The sequence below is a fragment of the Nyctereutes procyonoides genome, unplaced genomic scaffold (genome assembly GCF_905146905.1).
Source record: "Nyctereutes procyonoides isolate TBG_1078 unplaced genomic scaffold, NYPRO_anot_genome, whole genome shotgun sequence".
Taxonomy (NCBI): domain Eukaryota; kingdom Metazoa; phylum Chordata; class Mammalia; order Carnivora; family Canidae; genus Nyctereutes; species Nyctereutes procyonoides.
This window is the reverse complement of record NW_026575020.1, coordinates 54,997,962-55,015,686: the sequence shown is the minus strand read 5'-3', so window position 1 is coordinate 55,015,686 and position 17,725 is coordinate 54,997,962. Positions and strand designations below refer to the sequence as shown.

Sequence of the window (17,725 nt, the reverse complement as noted above, 5' to 3'; positions counted from 1 at the left end):
TTAGGTCATGAAAATAAAATTTATTTTCCTGATAAGGCTTTCTTGTTGGAGCCTGGTTGAGCCTGAATCAACAAACAAGGCCTTGGGTCGGAACAGCCCCCGCTGAGCAGGGAGAATGGAAGGGGGAGGGTAGGCACTTACTCAAGGCCTGTTTTCCAGCTTCATTAGTTCACGGGGTTTATAACCTACTCCAGGAAGGTTTTTGTATGTAATTCAAACAAACTGTTTTTCCGAAGCCTTTGTCGGTATCCCACTGGAACGAGCTTGGCCTGACAGCCAGCCCCCAAGTGATGACCTCAGAAAACAGTTCCAGCAAAAAGTGTATGTGGGGGGGGGGCACTGACCTCCACGCCACAGGCACAGGCCAACGGGGAGCAGAGGTGGGCTGGCAGCTGGCCCAGCCAGGTACTTACCCCAGGGAGGACACCTCTGACACAGTAGGGAGTGGAGGGCAGGCCAGGGAGTAAGAGGCTTCTGTTACAAAAGCAGCTCCATTTTCCCAGAGGCCTCGGGCCCTGCCTAGCAATCCTTCCCCTCCCCTGCTCACAGGTCTCCCGGCCTCCCAGCACTCATGCTGAGTGCAGGGGACCCCTCAGACTTCACTGATTCTAGGACCCAAGCCAAGGGCTCCTCCCCACTAGTTCTTTGCTCAGACGCCAGGATGGGTCCTCTCTGCCCAACCTTTCATCTGTCTGTATCCTGTGTCCAAGCCAACCCCTCAGCCTGGCCCACTGGGGATCACAACTCAACCTTTCATGAGGTTCTTCTTCCCAAGGTTCCAGTCAGCAGGAGGCCCAGCAACCTATGCTGGGGGCAGCCCTAAGGGCGAGGGCTGGGCCCTTTAGCAGAGAGGGAGTGGAGGGCCCTGGAGGAGGGGTGAGTTCTTTGGAACTGTCTGGAGGCCAGAGAAGGACAAAGAGATTCCATCAGAGACATCCAGGCTAGACTGGAGGGTCCAGTGTATTGAGTTGCAGCAGCAGTACTGGGCAGCCAGCTGAGGTGAGCCGGCTGTGTGTAGGGTATAGACTCACTTTTCTGGGCTCCAGGTACTCTGGTACCCAAAAGAAAAAGTCAGGAGGACCCGCTCCTGGATTCTGCTGGTTGGGAAGAACCCTGAGTCTTTGGAGACCAGCCTCTAAGGTCCCAGCTCCTGGCTGAGTTCCAGTGTGCAGAGCCTGGACGGCTTTGTGGTTCAGGCTTCCTGGGCCAGTCCCTCACCCTGGCCCCTGGCAGCTGGACATCACACTCCTGGACTGAGGCAGTGGTCCCTCACTGACCTCAGGGCTCAGACACTGGTCACATACATGATCTCGGTATACAGCTGCTTCCTGGACCCACGTGAGTCCTCTACCGTGAGGCCCTGCTCTGAGGCAGCCTCCGTGATGACTCCTTCCGCCTCGGCCTGCTTGCTTTGCCTCTCTTTCTTCTGCAGGGCACAGAAGCTGCCACCCATGAAGAGGGCAGCTGATATGAGGAAGAAGCTTGACATGTAGAAAACATAGCTAAAGTTGTTGTTGGTGGTGTCCAGCAGGAGCCCTGGGGGACAGAGAGCAAGTTAGGCCATTGTCCTGGGGCTCCCAGACCTCCCTCCCACTAACTTGCGTTCTCTGCCGGAGCAGGGATTTTCCTTTGGGCTCTGCTGTTTTCCTAGCACTGGTCACTGTGGCTGGCACCTAAGAGGCACTCAATATGAGATTTGTTGCATGAAAGGAGAAAGAAAACACTAAGCCTGTTCTCCAGGGGGCAGGAAGAGCTCTTGATCCAGAAGAGCACCTCAGGGCAAGTCTCCCTTACCCTTGGTGGCAGGAAGCCTAGCACACTAGGGCCAGTAGTCTGGGATATTTGCTCAGCCACACATGGGCCCTCCCATACCTCCTCCTAGGGAGCTCTCTCCACTTGTTGGCTTGACGAACTCCCCTGGAAACGGGGACTTCCAATGACACACTTGGGAAGCGTCCCCATTGTCATGGTTGTACTGTACTAACTGCTGGCTGCCGTGCACTGGATACTGTCTAGCATCAAGGGCTTCACACACCCTACCTGTTACTTTGAATGTTGTGCTCTTGCCTGTCTGGCAAGTCTGCTCATGGGGTCTCTGGTCCCACATCTGTTTGTTTCCCTCCTGGCACAAATCATTACACTGAGCACAAATGTGTCTCTGCTTTAATTCCTGACTCTCCCATCAGATCAGCACTGAGAGGTGGGGACTAGGCCTCTGTATTCAGCCAGGGACTGGCACAGGCAGGTGTTCTTGTCTGCATTTTGCCGACGACACTGTGGCTCAGAGAAGAAAAATTACCTACCCAGGTTCCACAGGCAGGAAGTGGGACAGCCAGGATGTTAATAACAGCAGACATGTATGTAGCTTTCTGCTACGTGCCAGGTAACTATGATCCTCACAACAAGCCTCCAAGGTAGATTCTACTATGGTCCCCACTTTACTGATAAAGCAGAGGTACTGAGAGGAAGGAAGACGAAGAACTCAGGCAAGTCTGATACAAAAATCCTCGGGATCCCTGGGTGGCGCAGCAGTTTGGCGCCTGCCTTTGGCCCAGGGTGTGATCCTGGAGACCCGGGATTGAATCCCACGTCAGGCTCCCAGTGCATGGAGCCTGCTTCTCCCTCTGCCTGTGTCTCTGCCTCTCTCTCTCTCTCTCTGTGTGACTATCATAAATAATAATAAAAAAAAAAAACAAAACAAAAATCCTTATTTTGGGGATCCCTGGGTGGCTCAGCGGTTGAGCCTCTGCCTTCGGCTCAGGGTGTGATCCCAGGTCCCGGGATTGAGTCCCTGCTTCTCCCTCTGTCTGTGTCTCTGCTTCTCTCTGTCTCTCAGGAAAGAATAAATAAATAAAATCTTTTAAAAGAATCCTTATTTTTAACTGTACCCTAGGTGCCTGCTGGGGAGCAGGCTGCAGCCAATCCCCTAGGGTGCTTGGGAAAATCAGATTCCAAGTCTCTACCCCTGGAGAGGCTGGATGGCACCCAAATCTGTTGACTGTTCCCCTTTGCCCTATCTCCATATCCTGCCCACCCAGGCCACAGCCGCATACACCTGGCCGCCCTCCCTCCTGGGGCCTCACCAGCCAGTGGCGGGGAGATGAGGATGGAGATGCTCTCCAGGATGGTGAAGAGGCCCAGGGCGCTAGAGAACCGATCCATGGGAACAATGTCCATGAGGACCTGGAAGAGGAGGGCACCGATGCCACTCATAGACACGCTGTACACCAGGCAGTAGCCCACCAACACCCGGAAGTCGGCCGACACTGCGCACACCAGGTTGGTGAGGCCATTGAGCAGGGCTGCCAGGCTGAACAGGTACTTCCGGTGGCCAGCAAAGTCCCGCCGGCCTGCCACCAGCCCAGCCATCGGCCGCAGGAAGATATTGCTGAAGCCGATGATGGAGATGAGCAGGGCTGCCTTGTGTTCATCCACCCCATTCCGCATGGCGTATGGCACCAGGAAGACATGTGGCAGCGGGAAGCCGAGGATCATCCACATAACACCCAGCGTGAACACTCGGTAGCCTGCGTTGTGCCGCAAGATGTCAAAGGCCAGATGGCGCTGGATGGCCTGACCACATGCTGCCAGGCAGCCCGGTGCAGGTGTCTTGGAAGGAGGAGGGGGGCCTTCTATGGTCTCAGGGGCCATACTGGTGGCCACAGGCCTCAGGATGGCCCCACAGACGCAGCAGTGGAGAAAAACTCCACCGAAGACAAGGAAGGTGCCCCTCCAGCCCAGGTCCTCCAGGAGGTAGCGGGAGAGCAGTGGCCAGAGCGTGATGCCCAGGGAGACGCCCACTGAAGCCAGTGCATTGGCCAGTGCCCGATGGCGGGAGAAGTAGAAGCCTAGCACGGTGATGCTCGACTGGAAGCTGAAGCACATGCCCAGGCCTGGGGAGAGAGGAGCCCAGCTCAAGGGTGTTCTGAGCCTCCCACCCATACCCAGAGAGGGGTCGCAGGATCATGTTCCATGTCTGCCCCCTTCTGTTCTAGCTCAGACCACCCCCTTCCAGATCCCAAGGATTTAAGATGGAAACAGCCTGCATTGTTACCTCCTTAGAAGCATCAAATCTGTCTTCCTGAGGCTGCCAGGGACACACCTGTTCCCTCTGGCACAGCACCGGGGTGATCTTTAAAAACCTGAATTGGGGGGTGCCTGGGTGGTTCAGTCAGTTAAGCATCTGCCTTTGGCTCAGGTCATGATCTCAGGGTCCTGGGATGGAGCCCTGTGTGTGTCGGGCTCCCTGCTCCTGTAGGGAGTCTGTTTCTCCCTCTCCTTGTCCCTCTGCCCCTCCCCCACCCCCCCACCTCGTGCTTGCTCTTTCAAATAAATAAATAAAATATTTAAAAAATAAATAAATAAAGCAAAATAAAAACCTAAATTGGGGTAAGTGTCTTTCCTGCTTAACACCTTCCAAAGACTTCCCATTACACCTAGAAAAAATGCCACAGTGTTTACTATGCCCTAGAAGGCTCTACACTGTTTGGCCCCTGGTCATCTCTTGGGTGTCATCTCAGGCCATTTTCCCTGTCACTTACTATGACTGAGCTACATCAGCTTCTTTCTCTTCCTCTGGACACCAAACTGCGCCCCCCCCCCCCGCCACTGCGGGACATCTACAGTTGCTGTTCCCACTACGCAGAATATGCTTCCCCTAGACTTTTCTCTTCTGGCTAAGCTCAGATGCCACATCCCCACCCACTCCATGCCTGCCCTGCTCAGCCACACCATGACCACAAGCCTCAGGCGGGCCCTTGGGTCACCTGTGTGACACCACCATCAGTTTACTCCCCCGCCCTCCTGGATGACCATCAGCCCTTCTCTATGCTTCTCCACCCCTCCCCCCTCCTCACTCCCAGCTGACCACCTGCCTTCCGTCTGTGACATTGGTCTGTGCTGCCAGCCAAGGCCAACCTACTTATGCCCTATATCTTGTCTACTCAAAGGCATATCCTCCAGCAATTTCTTTCTCCTCCACCATCCACTTTCTCCTCTTTCCCAGAACATTCTCCTTCATATTATTTCTCCCATTAAAAACAAAACAAGGGGGGCAGCCCCAGTGGCTCAGTGGTTAAGCGCTGCCTTCAGCCCAGAGCATGATCCTGGAGACCCAGGATTGAGTCCCACATCAGGCTCTCTCCATGGAGCCTGCTTCTCCCTCTGCCTCTTTCTCTTTGTGTCTCTCATGAATAAATAAATAAAATCTTAAAAAAAAAAAAAAAAAAACAAGGGGAGTGCCTGGGTGGCACAGTCAGTTAAGTGTCTGCCTTCGGCTCAATTCTTGATCCCAGGGTCCTGGGATCGAGTCCCACATCAGGCTCCCCACAGGAAACCTGCTTCTCCCTCTGCCTATGTCTCTCTTCGGTGCCTCTCATTAATAAATAAATCTTTATGGGGAAAATAAAAAACAAGGGGGGGCGGTGCCTGGGTGGCTCAGTTGGTTAAGTGTCTGCCTTTGGCTCAGGTCATGATGCTGGGGTCCTGGGAGAGAGCTTCATGTGGGGCTCCCTGCTCAGTGGGGTTTCTGCTTCTCCCTCTCCCTCTGCATCTCCCCCACTGTTCTTGCTCTGTCTCTGGCTTTCTCTCCTAAATAAATAAATAAAATCTTTAAAAAATAAAAAAAACAGAGACCCTGTCATGGCTCCCGCCACCTTCTCAGTATCTGTTCCTGGTGGCCCTGAGAGCCTGCAGGCCAGGGGCGGCCAGAAGAGTAGGAGGGAGAGGAGGAGCAGGTGTGTAGGTGGAAGTGTTGCTGTAGCTCATTCTCCCTCGGGAGGAGGAGGAGACTACAGGGGTAGGCCCAGGAGCAATGGCATCCAAAGAAGAACAAGGAGTACAAAATCTCAGCATGGAAGATGCCAACGGGAAAATGCAGGAAAGCATGAAAGGGAGCAAGTTGCTAATGATGGAGAGCCCTTGGCCCTCCCCTTTGGAAGCTGGTGAATGTCATCTGCCTCGATAGGGGGTTCCATCCTGCAGAACAGGTGGGAGACGCATCAGAGGCTTGGAGAGCCATAGGCAAGGGTGAGAGGACGTAGCAGTGGAGGGAAGGGCAATGCCATCGTGGTCCACAGGCAGTTAGCCCTGACCCTCCTCACCCTGACCATCATAAGGAGTTTGGCCTTATGCCTTGAGTCTTGATGTTTCCCCCAAGTTCATAGGAAGACGTACCTGCTTTCTAAGCTCACATGTTTACAATGTTCCCTTCAGTGTTTCATATTTCTTGTGGGTCTCTTGTTACCAGCTCCTAACTGAATGTGGGGAGGGGTTGTGTGTTTGTTTTAAGGAGGCTCTTTGCCCCACGTGGGGCTTGAATTCATGACCGTGAGATCAAGAGTCACACGCTCTACCGACTGAGCCAGCCAGGCACCCCTTGAACGTTGTGTTTGACTCAGTCTGTCAGATTGTCAGCAGGGGAGGTTTACCCTACTGCCTAGAATGGTGCTCATTACATTTTTTGAAGTTAATAAAAGTTTAAAAAAGAAAAAAAATACCCCCAAAACCCCCTCTCTTGACCCCATGGCCTCTTCTGGGTACCAGCCCGTTTCTCTGCTCTCCTTCTTCATAACAATTTTCTGGAAACACTGTCTCCAGTGTCTCCAATTCCTTTCACCCTCTTTGCTCTTAAACCAGTTTCAATCAGACTTTTGCCCTCACCTTGGATCCAGAATCTCTCCTATCACAGTCAGCAACCTCTATGCTGCCAAATCCAAAGGTCGAGGCTGGTCCCCCTCCATCTGATCCACCAGCAGCCTGACGGGGCTCTCACTCCCTCCTCCCACTGTACTTTCTATGCTCACTTTCTCAAGAAACCCCACTCTCCTGGGTCTCCCCCTGCCTGTGTCTCTTCTTCCCACCTGGACTGCTGGACACCTACCTCGGGGCCTGGTCCTCAGACCTCCTCAGCCACCCACCCTTGTCCCCTCAGGGACAGCAGGGATGATACCTCCTCTCAATAGCAGAATGCTGGGCAGCCCGGGTGGCTCAGCGGTTTAGCACCACCTTCAGCCCAGGGCGTGATCCTGGAGACCTGGGATCGAGTCCCACGTCAGGCTCTCTGCATGGAGCCTGCTTCTGCCTCTGCCTGTGTCTCTGCCTCTCTCTCTGTGTTTTTCATGAATAAGTAAATAAAATCTTTAAAAATATATACATCAGAATGCCAGCCATGTCATGATCCACAGCTGCCCTCTGTAGCCCACGGCCTGTGCCTGAACGTCAGACTGGATGTTTCCACACCTGAGCTTCCCAACCACCCACAAATGTGTTTTTCCTCTAGGCTCCCCGTTGTAATTAAAGGCTTCTCCATCCTTCCAGTGGTTTGGGGCAAAAATCTTGGTGTCACCCTTCTTGGCTCCTGGAACCTTGGGCCATCTTTGCCTCTTTCTCTCTGTACCCCACACACAGTCCTGAAACCTGACTGCTCCTCAGCACCTCTATCATACCACTGTAGCTGAAGCGACATCTACCTCCTGCCTGGCTTATGACCATGCCCTTCCCTGGTCTCCTGCTCTAACTTAACCACTGCCCCCAGGGCATATATGTTCAATCCAGTGGCTAAGAGTAATGTTTTATAAATAGTGGTTGAATGACATCACTCACCCCTCTGCCCATATTCCTCAGATCCTATCTCACTACGAAGCCTTTCAGGCACTATTCCCCATCCATTCCCCAGCCTCTATCCCTCTGCCCCCTGGGCCCTTCTGGGCCTTTGCACTTGCTGTTCCTGCTGCCTGCAATGCTCTTTCCCTGAGACCCTAGCAGCAGACTCCCTCACCTCCATTAGCTTTCTGCCCAAATGTCACCTTCTCTGCAAGGCCTTCCCTGGCTGCCCCGTTGGAAGTAGCAGCCTCCTCCACCTTTGCTTTATCTTCTGCATGGGGTGTCCTAGATATTTTACCTCTTTGCTTATTTTCTGCCCATCCCTACCCCCAGCCAGTACCCCATCACATCAGAGGTCCTGTCTTCTCATGTGCTTGTCACAATCAGAAACAATCTTTCTCATTTATGTATTCACTATCCCTCTCCCTCACCTGACTATAAGCAGCCCCAGATTAGGCATCCTGCCTACACTTATGTCTAACACTTTTTAGTAGGCACCCAGAAATTCTCGAAATGGGAAGACGGTCACCTGTGATGAATCCTGCTGTGAGGTAGAGCTGGCTAAGGGTGCGGCAGAAGGAGCTGGCCACCATGCCCAGGCTGGCCAGCGCACCTCCCAGCATCACCGTCACTCTGCAGCCAAAGCGTCCCACCAGGATGCTGCATAGGGGTCCTGTGGGGGGAGACAGCCAGCAGGTGGCAACTGAATGAGGAGGGCTGGAGGAAGGGAGAGAGTGAGTCTGGGAGGGGGTTCCAGCAAGAACTATCTAGGTGGCTTGAAAGGCACAGCCCTGGGGCCTATAGGCCTAGATTTTGATTGCCACCTGGCCACAGGCTGGCTATGGGTTGGGGCAAACCCAGTCCCTCTCTGTGCCTCCCCTACAAGAGGTCACCCTGGATGACATCTGACCAGCTATGAGGAGAAGAGGAGAATTCCTGCAAGTGTTCAATTTCACCCCAACAGGGATCCCCAGAGCAAAAGACTGAGGCCCTTCCCTACACTGACCTGAAGCTGATTCCATCCAGGTAAAATAGGATTGGCTTATGACTTGCATAGATGCCTCTTGCTGGGGGTGATGGTGGGGGTGGGGGTGGTCTGTCTTAGCAGGTGAGGGTCCCAGGGCATCAAAACCATAATGAGCAGCTACAGCCCCTGCCTGCTTCCCATTCTCAAGAGGTCTGGCCACAGCCCTCCTGCTACCCTCCAACCCGTCCAGGGTGGGCAGCCTGGGGCCCTGAGCCACTCTGCACCCCCCTGCATTGGCCTCTGGAGTGCTCAGGAGAAAATTGGGTGGGGTGCTTTCTCCCTTTCTCCATCACTTCCAGCCAACATTGCACCCAGATGTTTGGCTTCTGGTGGAGAAAGGCCTGTTCTCCTCCACCCCTCCCCCACCTTGAGCTGCTTTCTCACCAGCCCAGACCCAGAGCAGAAATGAGCCAGTCCCGGCTGGCTGCTTCTCAACACCTTGCAAGGTCCCAATCACCAGATGCCCTGCCCCCAAGTACACATAATGGAATTTCTACAGAGTTACTTTCCCAGAGTGCAGCGAAAGGGACAGGGAAAGAGAGAGAGAGAAAGAGTGTGTGTGTGTGTGCGCCACAGAGAGAGGATGTGTGGGTGTGAGCCAATACAAGTAGGGGAGTGACAGGAAATAAGCAGCTCATACTCAGAGATAACCAAGCAAAGGGAGAGGGAGAGGCAAGACTTTGCAGTGAATGTGACCACTGCCCCACGTGTCTTCCATCGTCCCCACCCTAAACTTTAACCTGACTTTGGAGAGGTGACACTGGGGAAAGCCCCAAGTCGTGGCGTCAGGGGTGGGGGCTGGGATCTGCGCTAGCCTACCTTAGATAGCTGAGGGCACTGGGAGGCAGGGCATTTCCTCTGCCAGGCGCTGCTTCTGCCCTGAACTCTCTCTGCAACCATGAACAGGCTTTGTACTTTGTGCTTGCTTGGTTCCTTCATTTCTAAGATGTAGGGGGGTGTAAGGGGTGCTTGGGATCATGCATAATTTCGAGTTTAAAATTTCTCTGATACTCTGAATGAGCATGGCCTAAAGAGGTGTATTCCAGACAGGAATCCCAGGCCGACTGAGGTGTTGGCATGCCTGCGAGGGGCTGGTGAATCTACGGAGTTAGGATCTCCACTGCATGCCTGCTTCCTGGGCTCTGGCGCAGACCCCTCTCTGGCTGCACGCAAGGAACCGCCAGAGATATTACTTCTGCCCCAACCCTGCAAGTGAAAAGGTCATGTGGTCTGGGCCAGTCCCGGCCTCTCCCAAGGCCCCAAAACCATGCCCCGGGGTGGCAGGTGCAGGGGTCATCTCAACGAGGCCATCTAGCCCAGTCTGACCTCTCTCCCAATTGGAGGGAAGGACCTGGAATAACAACCAGGCTGCTTGTGCCAGGTGGAGGGAGTGGCAGGAGGGAGGTAGGGAGCTGGGCTCAGCCGAGGTAAGGAAACACAGGTAAGGAAACATGTGCATGGGGAGAGCCCTGTGGGGCGTGTGATCTACCTCCAGGTGACCAGCACCACCCCCCGACCACCACCAGCAGGTTGCTGTCTATGGAGTCTCCCTAAAGAGCTCTCAGGAACCAGGGGCAGGCCCCTGAGCCCAAGGCCATTTCAGGGAGCCTCCTAGACAGACCTGGCCTTCCCCCTTCACTGGAGTCAGGGTGAGGGGGGACATATTTCTGGAAGAGCCAATCAAGAAATCAGGTGGGGAGCTGCCTTCTTTTCACCTCTCCAGCCCTTGCAACAACCCTTCTGCTTCCTGGTGAGAGATAGGACTCTTGCCCTGCCCCCATCTTGCCCCTCGTGTCTTCCTCAAGCCCCCTGTCCCATCTGGAAGCTCCTAACGGGGTTCTCCAAATACTGCTTGTTCACGACTCATGGGATCCTCCCTATGATCCCATGTAGGGGGTGGGTAGGGTGTTGGATGTTACCTCCATATTGCAGAAGAAGAAACTGAGGTTCAGAGAGGTCACCCAAGCAGCTCTTCCTCAAGTCTGTGCTCACTCCCTGGCACTCCTACAGTCTTCATGTATCCTCCTGTGGCCACCAGCCACGGAGAGGACTGGCTTTGTATCTAAGGTGCCTCCATACCCTTTCTCCAACTGTCCCCAGCCCAGCCCAGCCCAGCTCAGTACAGCCCAGCCCTGCAGGATTCCAGCCAGGGGTCTGGCCCTGCTGAAATCAGGTGACATCTTAGGAATTCACCCCATGAGACAAAGCCAGTGGCCTCAGAGAGAGAGAGATCCAGAAGGCCAGGGAGGTTGTGGCTTCTTCCCTCAGCCAGGTTCTTTCTCTACCCTCCCTCAGCCCTTCCCCAGGCTGCTCACCCCCAGCATGGAGCATGGCTGTCAGGATGGAGGGGAACCACGAGGTCTCACTGTTGCTGGCCTGGAACTCATGCTGCAGTTCAGTGAAGAAGATGCCAGTGCATGTGGGGAAGCCCAGAGTGAGACCCTGGGTCACCAGGGAGGCCAGGAGCACCACCCAGGCCCAGCAGCCCTCTGCACGCTCCGGGACCCGGGGCATCCTCTGCCACAAATGCCGCTACCACTGCCTGGGCCACCTGTGGAGGGGACAAAATGGAGCTGCCAACCCCAGTTCACCTGCCACTTTCCCTGGGTGGCTGAAACCATCCCTTCCTCTTGCCCCAGCACCTCCTGGGAGGTGGCCAGAGGCAAACACGTTGGCCTTGGCATTTCCTTTCACCCACTTCCCAGAGCCAGCCTGGCAGGAGGGGCAAGCAGGTGAGCCATCAGTGGGACAAGGCAGGTGGGTGGAACTCTTTCTAGACTTACATGATTTAGTGGTCAGCAGGTGGCACTTCCCGGCCCAGCCTTGGGGGCCCCCTCCCACACACAGCAACACTCAATAACTGCTGATAGGGTGGAACAGACCTCTAGAGCCAGCGTAGTCCCAATGTCCCCGCAGACACGCACAGATGCATTTTCAAACATTCACAAGCAGGCTCCCTGCACACAAACACAGACTTTCGCAACGCCGCCTTGACAGCAGGGTCCCCTATTGGTGCCGTTGAGACGGCTAGGTGAGTAAGCTGGTGCTGGGCGTCGCCAAGGAGTGTACACGGAATAGCTTTCCAAGGGCACCAAACAAGCAGCTTTCAGGAAAAGACATGGGTCTCATCCAAAGGTCCTCTGAAATCACCCCTTCCACAGGGAGCTTGTGGCAGAGTCAAGCTCTACAGCGATGCTCAGTAATGACCCACCACCTGTCAAGGCTTCTCTGAGCACCACCCTCCTGTCCCCCAAACATGCACATATACATGCAGATACACACACAGTCACACATGGGCATATACCAAGATATACGCTGACAAAGACACACGCACAAACACACACTGCATAGACTGAGACACACAGAGCCTTATAGGCAGATGCACACACACACACACACACAGAAAAGTCTAGAGACACGCAAAGTCACTCATGCAGACATGCACAGACATATCCAGAGAGACACACACACACATGCACAGACACACCTACATGGACCCAAGCCCAGAGACAAATGTACACAGACACATGATACACAGACATACAGACACACACACGGTCACACACTATGCAGACACACGCACGCAGGGTCACACACCACACAGATGCTCTTGCATACCCCCCACCTTCAGCTCAGGCCTCTCTCAGCTTCTCGCCACCATCCAGACTGCTCCTGCATCACACAAGTTGCCATAACCAGGCCTCAAAGCCCCAAGGCTCACTCCCCAACCGCAGGGCCCTTTTGCAGTCCCCTGATCCCCCAGGGCCCTCGGCCCTCACCCACACTCAGGGCTGGGGTGCTGGCAACCTTCACCTCAGTGAAGGCAACGGATCCCTTGAGCTACGGTTCCCACAGCCTTCTTCCTTTTAGCCCCAGGTCCTGGGAGAAACCAAGGAAACTCAGGAAACTATCGGAAATATGCAACCCCATCTTTCTGCCCCGCCCTGTGCTCCACACCTTCCTCCCCACCAGGCCCAAGGGCTTTAAAACAGCACCTCAGTGGAATCCACCCTAAAGGCCTCCTTCCAAAGACGCTCCAATCTCTCCTCTGGGCACCAAGCCTCCTCCCACTCCAGAGGACCCCCAGGAGCCCTGTCCAAGGTGAGTGGCCCATTCAGGCCAGTCTTGCAGAGTACTGCGTGAGCGTGTGTGTGAGTGCATGCTGCAGGTGCGTCGTCCTGCCATCCTGGCTCCTGTAAGTGATACTGGCCCCAGAGTTCCCTCAGCCCCAATCCTGGCCCAGTCTCAGGCTCAGGCAAACTTCAGATACAGTCCTCTTCCAGGATTTCTGTTGCCGTAACAAATGAAAAGGCCACCAGTGCAACCCGATCCCCTCTCTGATGGCCTGAATGTCCCCTGCATAGCCTCTCCATAGCTCACCCCTCGGTCTTCCAACTTTCCCTTCCTCCTCCCAGAAGGGCCACCAGCCTTCCTCCACCACCTTCACATCCTCCTGACCTACCCCTGTCACTTTCAAGCCCTAGAACCCTACCGGTTTCCCTTCAGAGCAACAAAGTCGCCGACCTAGAGGTGGCAGGGAGGAGGTGGATGACAGAGGGGACACAGGATGGGGCCTAGACCCCAGTCCAGTCCCCCCCCCCCACTCCCCAGCTCTGGTCCCTTCTCATTCATGCTGTTGTGCCCTTATAGAGAGAGGCCCGCCCCACCCCCTACCCCAGAGAGGCCTCTATAGTGCCCTTCTCAGCAGCCACTTTTCCGGGCAGCCCTTTGGGGACTTTGTCCAGGATTCCAACCTTCACTCTGCACCCACTTTCAGTCTGAATCTTTCAATGGGCCTGACTTTTCCCAGCTTCTCCTTCCCCCAGGCCTCCTGGGACAGTCAGAGCCCAGGGAACCCTAAGCACCTCTGCTCTCTCTTTGCACACTGGGAGCCCTGCCTCCCGGGTCTATGGTCCCCTGGCCTCCCCCTCGGCATTCCCCTGCAGAATCTGCCTTCCATGAGGGAGTGTCCCCTCCCAGACCTCCAGCGACTCCTAGTCACAACAGTTTTGTTGGTTGATCCTCCAGCCCCCTCCTCCAACAAGGGGTCCCTCCTTGTGAACGAGGCTGCTGAGGTTCCAAAATCCTAGCCAGAGAGAATCCTGTTGGTCCTTCAAGATTCAGCCCTGACAGCAGTCCTGGGAAGCTCCCCGGACCTCCACCCCTGGCTGGACTAGGCCCCCTTCCTCTATATCTCCCTTTAATTGTACTTATCACACCACATTGGAGTGGATCATTCTCTTGTCTATCATTGTTGCCCCTCTTCCCCCACACACACACTATGAGAGGGGACCTCTTCACACCCACGCACCAGCCCTTGGGTGAACGCAGAAGATAATATTAATGTGACCCACCTGTGTTCCCCAGGGGGCAGGCACGACCAGGACCAAGGGTGACCTGGCTTCCTGGCAGGCAGGTCCATTCCAGAAGACTCAAGCAGAGCAGAGAGGAGATGCGGCTGGGGGCTCTGGTTCCAATTCCACCCCAGAAGGGACGTGGTCTCTCCTTTGTACTGGACACCATGAATCATGATCGCAGCCTGGTATGTGGCTGGAACAAGAAAGGAAATGCAGCTGGAGACACTTCACTCTCACTTCCAGGGACTGCCCACCTCAGCCCTCAGGGACCCCCTGCCCAGAGTTGAGACTATCTTCATGTCCAAGTGTCAGGAAGCTAGATTTGTGGGCAGGGCACAAGTTCAAATGGCATTTCTTGTCCTCCAAACATTGCACACATCCCTTGGCTTGCTTTTAGAGCTTCCCATCTGATGACAGAGCCCTCACCAGACCCTCAGAATCCCTTCTCTGCCCCTCTAAGCTTGCAGGCATGGTCAAGGGAGGGAGCCAATGCTCTCATGCAAGGTTTGGGTGTCTTGAGTGGAAGGGATGCTCCCTCTCCTCCTGTGAGAGGCAAAGGCGGCACCACAGGCTCCAGAGCAGGGCCCAGAGACCCCTGCCCTTCCCAGACCCCGTGCCAGGCAGGGCCCAGGACACCAGGTGGCAGTGGTAAGAGAACCGCCAGAACCTGCTTGGGCTTGGGACTGACAAGCCCTCAAACCCCTACACTTGGCAGGGGCTGAGGTAGGAACAGGGCGTTCCGGACCTCCGCGAGCTGGGACAAGTCACCCTCCTCCTTTCTGTCCCTAGACGTGCCCCCACATTCCCGCAGGAGCCGGCTGACCTCAGCCTGGAAGGGGGATGGGATAGGCAACAGAGCCTTGGTGACCTCTTCCCGTCCTGGCCCCGTCCCTGTCCCTGCCCTCCTGGGCCATTCTGCTTTCCCACCCTCCCCAGGACGGATTTCCCCTGGGTGGGGCTTATGGGACGCCCAGGCGGCGCCCGCGGGATTTCAGGCCAGGCCTTGCGTGGTGCCCATGCTGCTCCCACGCCCCACCCACCCCACCCCCCGGGCCAGGAGTGTGGGGGTGGCTCGGAGAACCCCCCTCCGGCGTGCGGGGCCTCAGCCATCGCAGGCGGGGGCAGCTCGGAGATGGGACGAGGCTCTCCCGGACCCTCAAGCCGGAGCCGGTCACAGGCGGGAAACCGCCCGGGAGGCCCACGGAGAGGCGGGTCTGCGACGGCGCTAACGGGGACCCCAGCGGGAGGTCACCTGACGGACAATGGGAGGCCCGGGGCGCCCGCTCACCGGCTCGCGCGGCCCGGCGGTGGGGCGGCTCCGCTCCCGCCGAGCGCGGCTTCCTGCGGCCCGGCCCGCGAGGGATGGAGGAGGCAGGACGCCGGCGGTCCCGCGGCCAGGAGCCGCGCCCTCGGGGGGCGGGCCGCAGGGCGCCGGGGGGCGGGCCCACCTCCGGGTCGCCGGCCGGCGGGGAGGGAGGCCCGGCTTCGGGGCGGGAGGGGGCGGGGGGCGGAGCGTGGCCAGGGCCTGCGCCCCTCGTCCCAGCCTGCCCGCGGGCTCCGAGTGGTCCCGCCGGCGGGGCTCCGGACGCCGGCTCCGCGGGAACGTGTGCATGTGATTAGCATGTGATTAGCATGTGATTATTGCATGTGATTTGCATAGCCCGCAGGCTATTTCCGGCTCCCTGAGAGCGTTAGGGCTCCCAGGAGTGGGATGGAGAAAGCGTGTGATTTAAGGGGCTCCACCTCTCAGCGGGGGTGTCGGGTAGGAGCCCGGGGTGGAGGAGCCGTTCTTCGTCAACTTTATTTTTATTTTTTTTTAAAGATTTTATTTATTTATTCATAGACACAGAGAGAGAGGCAGAGACACACAGGCAGAGGGAGAAGCAGGCTCCATGCAGGGAGCCCGATGTGGGACTCGATCCCAGGAATCCAGGATCACGCCCTGGGCCAAAGGCAGGCGCTCAACCGCTGAGCCACGTCCCATTTTTATTTTATTTTATGTTTTAAAAGATTTTATTTATTTATTCATTAGAGACACAGAGAGAGAGGCAGACAGAGGCAGAGGGAGAAGCAGGCTCCCTTTGGGGAGCCCCAAGGGGACTCGATCCTAGGACCTTGGGATCATGACCTGAGCTGAAGGCAGATGCTCAACCGCTGAGCGTCTTTGTCAGCTTTATACCCCCCCCTCAATGATCCTTCTTTTGAAAGCCTGGAGCTTGAGGGCTACACCCAGAGGAACTCAGGCATCTGTAGGCAAGCCAAGAGGTCTACCCTTTAGACCTTGGGGGCAGGATAGAGGATGCCCACCACCTCTGCCTGCGCCCCTCAGAACTGTAGGCCCTTTTCCATCTTTTTCCTCACCTAGCCAGCCCTTAATATGTATTATTTAAAGGTTATTTGGTTACTACAAAGTTATGGTAATCAAGACAGTGTGGTCCTGAGGCTCCTGGCTGGGTCAGCTAGAAGAGTTTGAGACTCTTGTTCTGGGGGATCCCCAGTTCAAGTCCCACCTTGGATATCAAGATTACTAAAAATAAATAAACTTAAAAACAAAAACAAAACGGTGTGGTACTGGCATAAGGATAGACATATATCAAATGGAATAGAACTGAGAATAAACCCTTATATTTCTGATCAGTTGATTTTCCACAAGAGTGTTGAGACAACCCAGTGTGGAAAAAATGGTCTTTTCAGCAAATGGTGCTCGAACAACTGAAAATTCACACGCAAAAGGATGGGCCTGGACTCTTAATGCACACTATTTAAAAAAAGAGGGCGGTTTCATAACTAAAACTATAAATCTCTTAGAAGAAAACATAGGAGTAAACCTTTATGACCTTGAACTAGGCAATGGATTCTTAAATATGATATCAAAAGCTCCAGTGACAAAAGGAAAAGCCACATAAATCAGATGGCATCAAAATTAAAAACTTGTGTGCCAAAACACTATCAGGAAAGTGAAAAGATAACTCTCCAAAAGGGACAAAATATTTGCAAGTCATATATCTGATAAAGAACTTGTACCAAGAATATACAAAAAACTCTTTACAGTTCAACAATCAAAAGACATATAACCTTATTTAAAAATGGGCAAAGGATGGGACACCTGGGTGGCTCAGCTGTTGAATGTCTGCCTTTGGCTCAGGGCGGGATCCCGGAGTCCTGGGATCGAGTCCTACATCGGGCTTCCTGCATGGGTCCTGCTTCTCCCTCTGCCTGTGTCTCTGCCTCTCTCTCTCTGTGACTCTCATGAATAAATAAATAAAATCTTAAAAAAAAAAAAAAAGCAAAGAGAGAAGAGGGAAAAAAAAGAATGCTCAACATCATTAGTTATCAAGGAAATGCAAATCAAGACCAAAATGAGATAACACCTCACATCTACTAGGATGGCTTAACTTCTGGGTGAATTATGTAGGAGATACTTGTATTATAAGTTATAAGATCCATGTTAGGAATAGGTCATCACCGTGCCTATATTTCTTCTTTTTTTTTTAAGACTTTATTTATTTATTCATGAGAGACACAGAGAGAGGCAGAGACAGGCAGAGGGAGAAGCAGGTTCCATGCAGGGAGCCTGATGTGGGACTCGATCCCGGGACTCCAGGATCACATCCTGGGCCAAAGGGAGGCACTCAATCACTGAGCCACCCAGGCGTCCCAACCGTGCCTATATTTCATTTCTTGCCAGTGCTGGGGTCTCAGTGCTATGGTTGGCTCTTACATGAAAGGACATTCACCT

At 54.6% G+C, this 17,725-nt stretch overlaps 1 protein-coding gene across 4 annotated transcripts; it reads right to left on the bottom strand.

Moving 5' to 3' along the window:
• On the bottom strand, window positions 1-15,363 carry SLC16A5 (solute carrier family 16 member 5). 4 transcript variants are annotated; one of them, XM_055320746.1, is made up of 6 exons: window positions 15,275-15,363; window positions 13,984-14,179; window positions 10,945-11,180; window positions 8,132-8,275; window positions 3,084-3,893; window positions 1-1,536 (listed from the first exon to the last, which is right to left on the bottom strand). In XM_055320746.1, exons 3-6 carry the CDS (start codon window positions 11,141-11,143, stop codon window positions 1,286-1,288), a joined length of 1,404 nt encoding a protein of 467 aa, XP_055176721.1. In that variant the 5' UTR covers window positions 11,144-11,180; window positions 13,984-14,179; window positions 15,275-15,363; the 3' UTR covers window positions 1-1,285. The 4 variants fall into 4 exon arrangements, with proteins under 4 accessions (XP_055176721.1, XP_055176738.1, XP_055176745.1 ...); XM_055320763.1 differs by lacking the exon at window positions 15,275-15,363 and adding an exon at window positions 15,239-15,262; XM_055320770.1 differs by lacking the exon at window positions 15,275-15,363 and adding an exon at window positions 14,810-14,844.
• Between the last annotated feature and the right edge of the window lie 2,362 nt (window positions 15,364-17,725).

Excerpts from the sequence above, each read along its gene's own strand:
- SLC16A5 (XM_055320746.1), bottom strand. The coding sequence starts at position 11,143 with ATGCCCCGGGTCCCGGAGCGTGCAGAGGGCTGCTGGGCCTGGGTGGTG. Across the intron at positions 8,276-10,944 it reads AGCCATGCTCCATGCTGGGG|GACCCCTATGCAGCATCCTG; the intron begins GTGAGCAGCCTG and ends CTCCCCCCACAG. Across the intron at positions 1,537-3,083 it reads CATCTCCCCGCCACTGGCTG|GGCTCCTGCTGGACACCACC; the intron begins GTGAGGCCCCAG and ends TCTGTCCCCCAG.